Raw genomic sequence first — 15,000 nt, forward strand, 5'->3', positions numbered from 1 at the left:
ATTAAAATCTGTGTTATATAGTTGTTTTTAGTCTCGCTTAACAGTAACAACCGGCACATTACAGCAGTACACCTGAACCTTTAATAAGCATGAATTTACACAGCCAGCATCATCATGCAAGTGAAATATGTAGGTCAGAACTAAAATTTAATCATTCTCCAACGTATTTTTGTAGCTGATGTTCCACAAAAAGGTTCTCTGAAAATCCAGCGAAAAAAGGACTGACGAGGCGATGCCAACGGGGAACACTGTTTATGCAAATGAGAATGAGTCGGAACGAGGCTGAGAAGTGTCCGGTAATGTTAGTAAAATAGAAAAGTGACGTAAATTCCAATTCAGTTCTATTTTCGAGACATCAAAAGGTAGGATAAAAAGGGTTTTCATAAAGCAGCAGCTGGCTATGAAGAGAGAGAGAGAGAGAGAGAGAGAGAGAGAGAGAGAGAGAGAGAGAGAGAGAGAGAGAGGCCTTTTTGAAATTAACATCTCTTTTATAAATTTGATTTGTTGGATATCAAAGAAATTAATGTGGAGACTGACAGTGTTTCATTCTAGCCTTTGAGCAAAGCTTTTATGTTTGCCTTACGTAAGAAAATCTCAGACTATTTCGATACATAAATAAGCCTTATGATTTGATATAAATAAGGAGCTATGGCAACACGTAATGGGGACATAATTCTATTTAAAATGAAAGAGTTTTATCAGTGTGAGCAGAAACTTAATGACACTGACACAAAACTTACACACTCCATTCCTTGTCACTTCAGAGACTCGAAATCTACCAATCATGGCATATCGTTTTGACTTTTGCAATCAGGTCACCTAGCACAGCCATCTGTACAATTTCATAGCTTTTGTTTTTAATAAAAATGTAAAAATCAATTAATTTTCACTTTATAATCTTATTTTTTCATAAGGGATTTTTTAAAATCTGTAAACTTTGCTAACCTTTGTTTTTGATAAAAGATTTAAGATTCAATAAGTTTTCTTTGATGAAATTCCTAAACATACGTATATGAAACTATAGTAGATTCACATCAACCGTGCATGTGATGTCTAGGCCGTCCCTTACGACGCTCCTGATTGGCTGTTGATAAGCCAATCACGGGGCTGGAAACTCTTATTCTCTCGAGAGAGTTCACATGGATAGGATCTATATTCCACCTCGTTTCAGGGAAACTTTTGAAGGACGTACCTCAAACGAGGTGGAATATAGATCCTACCCATGTGAACTCTCGAGAGGGACTGAGAGTTCCAACCCTGCCATTGGCTCATCAACAGCCAATCAGGAGCGTCACGGTTGATGTGAATCTACTATAGTCATTTCTATAGGTTTCTTCTGAAAGATATGTAGGTGCTTTTGTAAGTGGGGGTTTCGTCATGTGGGGGTTTTGTCGTGTAGGGGTTTTGTCGTGTGTGGGTTTTGTCGGCGGGGGTTTTGTAACCCCACCAGCACAGATCCAGACTCACCCAGAAAATCTCTTTCACAATTTTCATCTCCTTTCTTGGATCATCCGTCTCTTGCAAATTTTCAACTGAATACATAAGTTTTACCCAACTTGTGTCTTCCTGACACAACCATTGCTACCTTTGATGTCAATCCCTGCTATTCTGAGTCACCTTTATAGACAATTACTCTACTTTCCAGGTTCCTAGGCAGCCCAGTTCATGATCAGTTACTGTTATTAATATTATTATTATTCAGAAGAAGAAGAAGAAGAAGAAGAACCTTATTTATATGGAACAAGCTCACAGGAGCCATTGCCTTAAAAAAAAAAAAAAAAAAAAAAAACAAAAAAAAAAAAAAAAAAAAAAAACTTCCATGACGCCCATTCTAAAGATGTAACAGAGAATAATGGGAAATACGAAAAGTTTGGTTATAAAATCAGAATGAATTTTGCCTATATATTATTATATATAAATTTAAAAATATATATAAAATTATAATATATACTATATATATATTATATTATATATATAAATATATATAAAAGACTAGACTGATCAATCGGGGATGAATTCCTGTGTACGCATAATATAATTGTGTATCATGGAAATGTTTAAATAAACACCAAAGTAAGTTTATACAACTGGTCGATGTTTAATGGACAATGTTGTGCTGTGCGAAGATTTGAAAAATAGCACCATAGTTCAGAAGAAATCTGGAAGGCAAGTAAATAAATGCAAGAAGAAGAATTAATAGAGATTCTAGCAACAAGGAATATATAGCCACAGATGCGAACACAATAAGCAGATAACACAAGAGACTTAGACGTCAGTTAACGAAGAACACAACGAGAGAACAAAAAGGAAGAACGAAGCCCGCTGAACAATTAACAGAGAGCTTTTAGCAACAAAAAGATTTAGTTTCAAATACCAACATAATCAACTGATAACGCAAGACACTTGTACATTAGTTAACGAAGAAAACGACGAGAGAACAAAAAAAAAAAGAAAAGAACAAAGCTCGTAGAACAGTTGACAGAATTTCTAGCAACAAGAAATATAAGGTTACAGATTCCAACACAATTTACAGATAACACAAGAGACTTGAGCATCAGTTAACGAAGAAGAACACAATGAGAACACACAAAAACGAACAAATCTCGTAGAACAGTTGACAGAATTTCTAGCAACAAGAAATATAAGGCTACAGATTCCAACAGATAACACAAGAGACTTAAGCATCAATTAACGAAGAAGAACACGACGAGAACAAAAAAAACGCAACTCGTTGAACAAGCGTCATATCTGAGAAGACAGGGTAAAGTCACCTGGCTGGAAAGCAGATAAATTCAACTCTGAACTTTCTCTGGAAATTGGCAGCGCTGGAACATTTTGATTTTCCAGTCGATGGTCGGAGGCAGAGACTTTTCTTCACACGCTAAAACAAGACAAAAACAATACGAACCACTCTCTCTCCTCTCTCTCCTCCTGGTTTCTCCCCTCTGCCCCCTCCCCCTCTCCTCCCTACCCGCCCTTCCCACTCTCTCCATCTCCTCATCTCCTCTCATCTCTCTCTCGTCCCTCTCTCTCCTCTCTCTGCTCCCTTTTCTCTCCCTGTATCCTCCCTCTCTCTCGTAATTTCCCTTCGAGATTCCTTGAACGGGCAACGCTAACATTTCGTGGGAGGGGGTGGGAGATGGCGGGGGGGGGGGGGGGGTGGAAGGGGGGGGGAAGGGGGGGCGTGGGATGTTTTTTTAATTAAGTGGTTTGCTAATGACGAGGTGTTTGGTTGCCTGCTCTGAACTACCTTTCTCTCTCTCTCTCTCTCTCTCTAAAACACAATTATATATACTTGCGCATATATATATATAATATATATATATATATATATATATATATATATATATATATATATATATATATATATATATATATATATATAATACTATATATATATACATATATATATATTCATATATATACGTATATATATACATATATGTATATATAGTATATATGGGGATACAATCCACAATGAAGTAAAATCCTCTTGTAGTTAAAAATATATTATTTCTTGTACAGGATTAAAGATTTCGACCATCAACTGTGGTCTTGTTCACTTTAGTGAACAAGACTACAGTTGATGGTCGAAATCTTTAATCCTGTACAAGAAATATATATTTTAAACTACAAGAGGATTTTACTTCATTGTGGATTGTATCCCCATTTACTTAGAGGTACGACATAGTACCTGGCTTCTGCATATGTATATATATATATATAAATATATATATATTATATATTAATTTTATATAAATAGATATATATTATTATAATATTACTCAGAAGCCGAACAATGTTCCTATGGAACAGGGCCACAATGTCATTGACCTATATATATATATATATATATATATATATATATATATATATATATATATATATATATATATATATATATATATGTTTATTTAATTATTTATTTGTTTATTTATTGATTTATTTATTTATACATATATGCACGCGTATGTTGGCGCTTGCAAAAACCGGTTAGAACCGTTTGATCCCGTATGGGGTTAATGAGCGGGTCTCGACCTACGATTATTCGTATCCAGTAAACCATTAAACGTCTTCATTGGCCGCATTACCTCGCCTGGTACGGACGGTTCTCGCCGTCTGAAGGGATCATCATCAATAATTACTGATGGACTCCCGTGGACTGACCCCAATTATGCATTCGGTGTATATGCGCCTGGATTACCCTGGAATTCCTGGATACTCTTGCGGTGGAGTTATTAATGCAGAGGCTGGGTACCCAAAGGCCGCGACGTTGGAAATGTGCCCTTGCTCGGGGGGTAAGCCTTACAAACTACTTTGTTGTTGCTGTTCTTGTTCTTGTTGTTATGGTTGTTCTTGCTGTTGCTGTTCTTGTTGGGGGGTAGGAGAGCTCCATGGAAAAGCCTATAAAGGTCTGGAAAAGGTGTCTCGCTTTGAGTTAAAAAAAAAAACAGGAATTTTAGGAAAGGAAATATATTGTAATTTTCATTGGTGAAACAGCACGCTATTTGACCGTCGATTTTTAGCACACGCCTCGAGTAAGCTGGATGTCGGCTCACGTCTTGTTTTTTTTATCAAGAGTTTATCATCGTTTCAAACGTTTCCAGAACTGGAAAAGCTGTGCTAAGATCCTTTTCGGCGCTTCAAACATTTTCCAGCTTGGAACTGCTGTTTGTTAAGATCTATTCGATGTTTCAAGTCTCCCACTTGGAACAACAGTGTGTTAATGAACACCATAATATTCTTTGGAAGCCTTTGAATTTCAAGTCAGTGGCCCTGTGGTGGGCTTGTTCCTTATGAATAAGGTACATCTCCTTGATAATAATAATAATAATAATAATAATAATAATAATAGGCAAAAGCCCTCCACTGGAGCCTGTGCAAGAAACATCAGCTACCTTGCAGTAATAAGTGGTACGAGCACCAACCTGAGGGAGTGATAGAAAACGATCAGGCAAAGATCCTCTGGGACCATGGAATCAGAACAGATAGGGTGATACGTGCAAACAGACCAGGCGTGACGTTGATTGACAAAATCAAGAAGAAAATATCACTCATTGATGTCGCAATACCATGGGACACCAGAGTTGAAGAGAAAGAAAGGGAAAAAATGGATAAGTATCAAGATCTGAAAATAGAAATAAGAAGGATATGGGATATGCCAGTGGAAATTGTACCCATAATCATTGGAGCACTAGGCACGATCCCAAGATCCCTGAAAGGAATCTAGAAAAACTAGAGGCTGAAGTAGCTCCAGGACTCATGCAGAAGAGTGTGATCCTAGAAACGGCGCGCATAGTAAGAAAAGTGATGGACTCCTAAGGAGGCAGGATGCAACCCGGAACCCCACACTATAAATACCACCCAGTCGAATTGGAGGACTGTGATAGAGAAAAAAAAAAAAAAAAAAAAAAAAAATTCTCTTTAATGAACACAATAATATTCTTTGGAAGCCTTTGAATATCAAGTCTGTGGCCCCTGTGGTGGGTTCCTTATGAATAGGGTACATATCCTTGATAATAATAATAATAATAATAATAATAATAATAATAATAATATAGTATGTTAAATATGGAAAAATCTTCGCCTACAGTTGTCCTTACTTACGAAATGTTAGGGTGTTTCGCCTTATTCCCACCAGTTATTCCGGCGTGAATTCATGTACGCTTAGCGTGACCACTGACCTGTGGAAAACTACCCAGCAGTTTCGACCTCATAAATAATTCCTCTCTCTCTCTCTCTCTCTCCTCTCTCTCTCTCTCCTCTCTCTCTCTCTGTGTCTTCTAGGAGGGGGGTACCTACCAGGATCGGGGTGGGGAAGGAGGGGTGGGGGGGGGGGGGCGAGTGATTAAGGCGTTCTTCACTGATTCATCAGATTCATCAGATGAGGGATTCCAGATGTGATATGCTAATGAGCTCCGTCAGAGATCAAAAGACACCGAATCATAACTGGAATGAAAAAAAATAAAAATGTTTCCTGTTGATGGTGAGGTTGCGGCAATGTTTATTTATTTATTATTTATTTATTTACTTATTATTATTATTATTATTATTATTATTATTATTATTATTATTATTATTTATTATTATTATTATTATTATTATTATTATTATTATTCAAAAGATGAACCAGTTTGGCAGATTTGGTCAGGGTTGCCTTGTAAATCTTAGTTTATTTATGTATTTATTTATTTATTTATTTATTATTATTATTATTATTATTATTATTATTATTATTATTATTATTGTTATTATTATTATTATTATTATTATTATTATCAATTTTAAAAGATGAACAAGTTTGTTAGACTTGGTCAGGGTTGCCTTTTAAATCTTTATTTAATTATGTTATTTATTTAATTATTTATTTTCTATGATTAATAATAATAATAATAATAATAATAATAATAATAATAATAATAATAATAATAATGATAATAATATTAGTATTATTATTATTATTATTATTATTATTATTATTATTATTATTATTATTATTATTATTATTATTCAAAAGATGAACAAGTTTGGTAGATTTGGTCAGGGTTACCTTTTTAATCATTATCTAATTATGTATTTATTTATTTATTTATCTATTATTATTATTATTATTATTATTATTATTATTATTATTATTATTATTATTAGTTATTATTATTATTATTGGATTGGTTTATCACAGTCCTCCAATTCGACTGGGAAGTATTTATAGTGTGGGGTTCCGGGTTGCATCCTGCCTCCTTAGGAGTTCATCACTTTTCTTACTATGTGTGCCGTTTCTTGGATCACACTCTTCTGCATGAGTCCTGGAGCTACTTCAGCCTCTAGTTTTTCTAGATTCCTTTTCAGGGATCTTGGGATCGTGCCTAGTGCTCCTATGATTATGGGTACGATTTCCACTGGCATATCCCATATCCTTCTTATTTTTATTTTTCAGGTCTTGATACTTATCCCCATTTTTTCCCTCTCTTTTCTCTTTCAACTCTGGTGTCCCATGGTATTGCGACATCAGTGAGTGATACTTTCTTCTTGATTTTGTCAATCAACGTCACGTCTGGTCTATTTGCACGTATCACCCTATCTGATCTGATACCATAGTCCCAGAGGATCTTTGCCTGATCGTTTTCTATCACTCCTTCAGGTTGGTGTTCGTACCACTTATTACTGCAAGGTAGATGGTGTTTCTTGCACAAGCTCCAGTGGAGGGCTTTTGCTGCTGAATCATGTCTCTTTTTGCACTGGTTCTGTGCAAGTGCCGGACATTCGCTTGCTATGTGGTTTATGGTTTCATTTTTCCTATTGCATTTCCTACATATGGGAGAGATGTTATTTCCATCTATCGTTCTTTGGACATATCTGGTTAGGGCCTGATCTTGTGCCGCTGTTATCATTCCTTCAGTTTCCTTCTTGAGCTCTCCCCTCAGTAGCCATTGCCACGTGTCATCACTGGCTAGTTCTTTAGTCTGTCTCATGTATTGTCCGTGCATTGGTTTGTTATACCATTCCTCTGTTCTGCTTGTCTTTCTCCTGTCTGTATATTTCTGGGTCTTCGTCTACTTTTATCAGTCCTTCTTCCCATGCACTCTTGGGCCACTCGTCTTCACTGGCTATATATTGCCCAGTGCCTCTGTTCTCGATGTTGACGCAGTCCTTTATGCTTAGTAGTCCCCTCCCTCCTTCCTTTCGAGTTACGTATAGTCTGTCCGGTATTTGCTCTTGGGGTGTTAGTGCTTTGTATTGTCATATGTTTCCTCGTTTTCTGGTCTATGCTGCGAAGTTCTGCCTTCGTCCATTCCACTATTCCTGCGCTGCATCTGATTACTGGCACTACCCATGTGTTTGGCTTTTATCATATTTCCGACGTTGAGTTTTGACTCGAGAATCTCTGCATATATTTTTTCCTGATCGTGTCCTTCATCTCTAGATGTTTTATATCCCCTCCTTCCATTATTCCCAGGTATTTGCATTCCGTCTCATCTATGTGTTTGATGTTGTTCCCATCTGGTAGCTTTATCCCTTCAGTCCTTGTTACTTTGCCCTTTTGTATGTTGACTAAGGCACATTTTTCTATTCCAAACTCCATCCTGATGTCCCCAGATACAATCCTTACAGTCTGGATTAGGGTATCTATTTCCTTGATGCTCTTACCATACAGCTTGATGTCGTCCCTGAACATCAGATGGTTAATTCCGTTGCCTCTTCTCTTGAGTTGGTACCCAGCATCCATCTTCTGTAGTACTTTTGTCATGGGAATCATGGCTACTACGAAGAGTAGTGGGGACAGTGAGTCGCCCTGGAAGATCCCTCTCCTGCTATTAACCTCTGCTAGTCTTATTCCAGAGCTTGTAAGTATTGTATTCCAGTTGCGCATTGTATTTTTTTGAGGAAAGCTAATGGTGTTTATCCTCTACCCCATATATTTTCAGGCATTTTATTAGCCATGTGTGTGGTACCATGTCGAAGGCTTTCTTATAGTCTATCCATGCCATGCTTAGGTTGGTTTTCCTTCTCCTACTGTTCTTCATTACCATTTTGTCTCTCAGGAGCTGGTGTTTTGTGCCTCTACACTTCCTTCTGCAGCCTTTCTGTTGATGGGGGATGGTGTCTGTATCCTCTAGGTAGTTGTATAACCTTTCGCTGATGATACCTGTTAGTAACTTCCACATTATTGGTAGGCAGGCGATAGGCCTGTAGTTACTGGCTATATTTCCCTTCCTCTTGTCTTTCTGGACTAATGATGTTCTTCCTGTGGTCATCCATTTGGGCGCATGGTGATTAGTGATACAATGCTGGAGTTGTTCTGCTATTCTTGGGTGTAGGGCCTTGAAGTTTTTGACCCAGTATCCATGGACTTCATCGGGACCTGGGGCTTTCCAGTTTGGCATTTTCTTTAGTTGGTGTCTGACTGTGTCTGTCGTGATGTCAGTGAATCTTTGTTTTATTCTCCCTGTTTCTTCAGCCTTGACTTCTGCTACTAATCTTGCTCCTGCATATGTCAAGTTATTTGTTTCTGTGATATTGGTGGTGTGTATTAGTCTCATTATTATTATTATTATTATTATTATTATTATTATTATTATTATTATTATTATTATTATTCATTCAAAAGATGAACCAGTTTGGCAGATTTGGTCAGGGTTACCTTTTAAATCTTTATTTAATTATGTATTTATTTATCTATTATTATTATTATTATTATTATTATTATTATTATTATTATTATTATTATTATTATTATTATTATTGCGTTCATCAGAAAGAAGTAAAGGAGGTAAGAGGAAATACAGAAAGAAAACATCCCACTTATTTAAAAAGAGATAAATAAACGAAGTAATAAACACTTACAAATGTAAGTAATTAAAATGCAAGGAGAATTGTGTTTCAATTGATTTTAACGTCATTAAAGTGAGACGGTTTTAAATGTTGTAGTGGATATTAAGCAAGATATAAATGTAGTGCATTAGTTTTATAAAAAGTATATTCTCTGAAATTCTTAAAGAGAGAGAAAAAGTGGAGTTAGTTTGAAATAAATTCTAGCTTCTCCAAACTAACCAGGACTCGTTTTCTTTGACAACTGAAATCCCTTAGCTGTGGCTAGTTTTTTTTTGGTTCCAGTGATAAGCATTCCAACTTTAAATATATATATTATATATATATATATATTTAAATATATATATATATAAAAATTTTTTATATATATATAGAAATATACAAAAAAAAAAAAAAATACAAAAAAACATGATCTGTCACTTATTAGGTTGCATATATATATCTATATATATAGATTCTATATACACCCCAAACACATATATATATATATATATATAATGTAATAATTATATATATATATATATATATATATATATATATTAATATATATATATGAGGGCCTCAGAACCACAGAGTTGTAAACGACACCCACCAATAGAGTAGGCGTACCAGTAGATTTGGCAACGTTTTCCTCTGTCATTTGTTGCATTTCTATGCTATTCAGCAGTTTCAAAAAGGTCGAAATCACTACTTGAGCATTAGGAATTATCGATTTTGTCTACATGAATGAACGTTGTGTCGCGCGGAGGTTACTGCCTCATAGGGCTCAGTTAGAACCACAAAGAAGTACGTGCGCAGCTCAAGAGTGAGCCAATGGATGATGCGCGAGTCCACTAAGCCGGGTAGTCAGCTCTAGCTCTAAGCAAATCAGCAATTTTTCCCCAAATAAGGCTGGCCGTAAGTGGTCGGCCAATCACCACCGGCACAGTTTTCACATTCCCCACCTCCCCTTATTTTTTCAAGTTCTTTAGCGGATTGTACAGTATTTTCATTTTTTTTTAGAGAGAATAGTACGTGGGAGTGTAGTAGTATTATTTTTCTATAATTTTTTGTTTGATTATTATTTTGATATTGGTGATGATTATTTTAATGGCTAAACATTATGATGATGGAATGTTATCATGGTCAACATCATCAATACTAATATTACGTATTATCATTATTATTTGCTATTCTCATTAATAATATTATTATAAATTTCTCCTATTATTATTATTATTATTATTATTATTATTATTATTATTATTATTATTATTATTATTATTATCAGTAAAACATTCCATGATTGTTATACCCACGAAAGTATTTTCAATGGTGAGTACACATTTATTATAATTATTATTATTATTATCAATATTATTAACCAAATATACTGTATTGCCATTATATGATATTATTTTTATATTATATTTTTTAATTTTTATTTATTATTATTATTATTATTATTATTATTATTATTATTGCTATTATTACTATTATTATTATTATTATTATTATTATTATTATTATTATTATATTATTATTATTATTATTATTACATCTATTGCTGTATAACACGAATATAATAACACATTATTATCCTTTTACACATTTAATTATGGTTTAAGTGCTGGTTATGATTAAAATATACACAAATGTGGGGGGTTAGGCGTACAATTTTGAAGGTGCTAGCGCACAAGCGCACCCCACAATTTTTTTTTAAATTTTCACCAAACATTGATAAAGGGTAGGGCTTTCATATGAAACTTAGTTTAAATCAATATCTTTCTTAGAAGCAGAGTAATGAATGCTAAGACTTTGAGGGCAATTTACTCATTTTTTAAAAAGTGGCGTTTAGCACCTTGTGGTTCTGAGGCTCTCATATATAATATATATATATATATATATATATATATATATATATATATATATATATATATATATCTATATATATATATATATATATATATATTTATATTTATTTATTATTTATTTACAACTAATAAGTGACAGATCATGTTTTCGTAACGCTCTGCATAGCCAAGACGCTTATATGTGCGTGAGGAAATAATTACATACACGCGCATGTATGTTTAAAAAGTTACATATGGACTTTGACTCCTGTTATTTTCTTTTACTAAAATTTTGCCTTTCCAGTGTGGCTTAGGTAACGAGGCTTGACCTTGTACACACACACACACACACACACACACACACACACACACACTAAGTCATACGTGCGCACACACACGCGCGCGGAAAATAATTAAAAGGAAAAAGACAGAAAGAGCCAGCCAATAAAGATCACCTTCTCTGTGTCAGTAATTCCAGCAACGTTTTCACGATTAAGAAACTGCGAAGAGGAGCTATATATAACACAATAATAATAAAAATGGAGAAATATATTTTTTTTATTTACGGCGTGAGATATTTAACCATAATAACTACTAGAAGAATTTGTATTCTCTTGATATCCTGTAAAGTAAGGTTAAATTATTATTATACTCTTATTTATGGCTTAAGTACAAAAATATATAAACTATTGGAAGAATTCTATAGTTTTTTAATTATCTAATTATATGAAAAGCAGATATCTAACGTATGAGCTATGTAGGTTTTGACTGTGTGTTCTTCCTTAGTAAGCAATGGTTCTGGATGTTCCATAGATTCAGGAAAATTTGATCAATTATTCCTTCACAGAGAGAGAGAGAGAGAGAGAGAGAGAGGAAATACAAGTATGTTGACGTGGCTTGAACATATAGAGAGAATGGAGTGAGAAATTAGTATATCTAGTTCTTTAGTGTGAAGTAGGAAAGAGAGAGAGAGAGAGAGAGAGAGAGAGAGAGAGAGAGAGAGAAATAATTTGTGAAATATATATTATATATATATATATATATATATATATATATATATATAATATATATATATGAGTGTGTGTGTGTGTGTGTGTGTGTGTGTGTATGTGTGTGTGTGTAACCGAATCACGAAAATATGGAACGTGATGAATAAATCAACAAAGACAAAATTCACTAAGGGAAGGGAAACAGAGGTCTACAAGGCCTTTCGACCTCTTGTCCTTTACTTAGCCAAGGAAAGGACAAGAAGTCGAAAAGCCTTGTAGAATCCGTCGTCTCTCTTCCTTTCGTGGATTTTGTCTTTATATATTTATATGTATTTGTTGTAATAAATGTAACATCTCAAATTCTTTCTCGCAGATGAGCCGACCAACGTGACTTGTGAATTGTACATAAGGAGTTTTGGTTCAATCAACCCTACCACAATGGTAAGTAAATCATTTTTACATTCTTTTACTTAAGATGGGTACTTCTTCCATAGTTGATCAAGATTTTAAACACCTCTTTTTTATGCAACTATCATATGCATAGTAAGTTGTGTATTTCTTTTTTAGTTAAATCTCTAGATTTTAAACACATTTCTGTTTATGCATGCTATTATATATATATATATATATATATATATATATATATATATATATATATATATATATATATATATTCCCGAATTCTTCCTCCATAGTATTTTCAAAATTTTAATCACCTTTATTTTTGTATACCTTTATATATATATATATCTATATATATGTATATGTATATATATATATATATATATATATATATATATATATATATATATATATATATATATAAACTTAAGCAGTGTACTTCTGTCATATTTTTCAAGATTTTCAACATTTCCTCATTGATATACTGTAGTATATACCATAAGTGAGTCAGCACTTAGCTTTTAATCGGACTCTACGAAAGCTATAATTATACAAACAAACACTGAGAATATGAAATGTTAATATTTGTTACAGAGAACAATTTGTTCTTATGATAAATTCATTACTTTACCATAACTTCCTTACTTCAGCTATGATAAACTATCTCACGTGTATGATTGAGAGGGCAAAGTTGTTATGGACTTTCTTGTTGTTCCAGTTGCCAATTACTGACTAAATTCTCCTCTGGGCACAAAATGTTCTTCCAGTTGCCTATTACGGATTAAATTCTCCTCTGGGCACAAAATGTTCTTCCAGTTGCCTATTACGGATTAAATTCTCCTTTGGGCACAAAGACATGCGTGTAAGCCCTTTGTAAATAACATAGATTGAGCCGGGAAGGATTAAGCCAAAACAAATGTCCGAAAGACAAAGCCTTTATTGTACTATCGAGGCATCAGGTGCCTTCGTAGTCTGCAGTAGAATATTAGACAGTCTCTAAATGCTATGGAAAGTCCGCGTTTGAAACATCACTGCATCGAAAGCCGGTCTCTTCTTAATTGGTATCTGTTTCTGTCATATCTCTTCTCTCTTTATTTCCCTTTACTTCCTCTTTCTTGCTTCTTCATAATGCACACTATATTCTTTGAAAGCTTGAATTTCAAGTCAGTGGTTCCTTTGGCCTTGTTCCATATGGATAGGTTTCATCTACTGAATAATAGTACTTTGGAAGATGTAATTTCAAGTCAGTTGCTCCATGTGAGTAGGTCTCATCTACGAAATAATAATAATAATAATAATAATAATAATAATATAATAATAATAATAATAATATGCTGGAAGTAAACACTCTTGTAAACATGTTTTATTTCCAGTAATTGCTGCCTCAGCTGCATTAATTTTATTAAAAGTAATTGCTACCTATATAAATTAATGTAACTGAGGCAGCAATTACTTTTCAAAAAAAAAAAAAATAATAATAATAATTTGATTTTATGTCTGTCATGAGTGAATCCTTGTTTGTTATTTTATCCGGTATATTGATAAGGAAAACACTGTGATTCTTCGTCCGTTATTGAGGCTGATATATTCAAAGATTCCGCAAAGGGTCTGGAGCGAATTTAGGAAAATTAGACGGGATTTGGAAGAGGTACAAATGTAACTTCTCAGGAACAATTAGATTCGCCTGATTGGATGACGCAGCCTTGGCGGAGTTTTGCGGTCTCTCTTGTTCATTCTCGTTCTGACCTTGTATTTTCAAGTTATATAAGAGTAGCTTCAATTGATTATGGACACTAACACCTTGCAAATTAATAAACAATAAATATTAAATATAGACCCATAAGTGATCGCGTTGGTTGGCGAATGTAAAAATATAACATATGCACAACACGGCCAGTTCTTCATAATTGCATTCTTTAAATTCCTTTGGCCACATTTTTCCCCTACGTACTCAGAGCTGGAATGTGCCTGGAATATTCCGGTTTCTCGCCTGATTTACGTTGTACGAGTGTTAAACTTAATAAGAATATTTTTACTCACTCCATATTTTAGTTTTCGTCTCCTTCACAACGATACAAATTTTAAGTATATTATTTAAGGCGGGGTGACGTTTTTCTGCCTGGGAAAAAAAAGAGCAAAAGAACGAAGTGGATGGCGTTTTTCTGCCTGGGGATAAAAAGAGCGAAAGAACGAAATGGATGACGTTTTTTTGCTGCTGTTTTTTTTGCCAAAAAGAGCGAAAGAAAACGAAAGGATGACTTTTTTTTTTTTGCCTTGCTGAAAAAGAGCGAAAGAACGAAATGGATGACGTTTTTTGCTGCTGAAAAAAGAGCGAAAGAACGAAATGGATGACGTTTTTTTGCCTGCTGAAAAAAGAGCGAAAGAACGAAATGGATGACGTTTTTTTGCCTGCTGAAAAAAGAGCGAAAGAACGAAATAGATGACGT

At 34.2% G+C, this 15,000-nt stretch overlaps 1 protein-coding gene across 1 annotated transcript in view; it reads left to right on the plus strand.

The window, feature by feature from the left end:
- LOC135214439 (glycine receptor subunit alpha-2-like) overlaps positions 1–15,000 on the plus strand; it is a 244,624-nt gene that overhangs the window by 174,860 nt on the left and 54,764 nt on the right. Inside the window, exon 4 of the mRNA XM_064248730.1 lies at positions 12,525–12,592. Coding sequence (XP_064104800.1) covers positions 12,525–12,592 — 68 coding nt within the window. The remainder of the gene's footprint in view (positions 1–12,524; positions 12,593–15,000) is intronic.

Source organism: Macrobrachium nipponense, chromosome 45 (genome assembly GCF_015104395.2).
Source record: "Macrobrachium nipponense isolate FS-2020 chromosome 45, ASM1510439v2, whole genome shotgun sequence".
NCBI classification, from domain to species: domain Eukaryota; kingdom Metazoa; phylum Arthropoda; class Malacostraca; order Decapoda; family Palaemonidae; genus Macrobrachium; species Macrobrachium nipponense.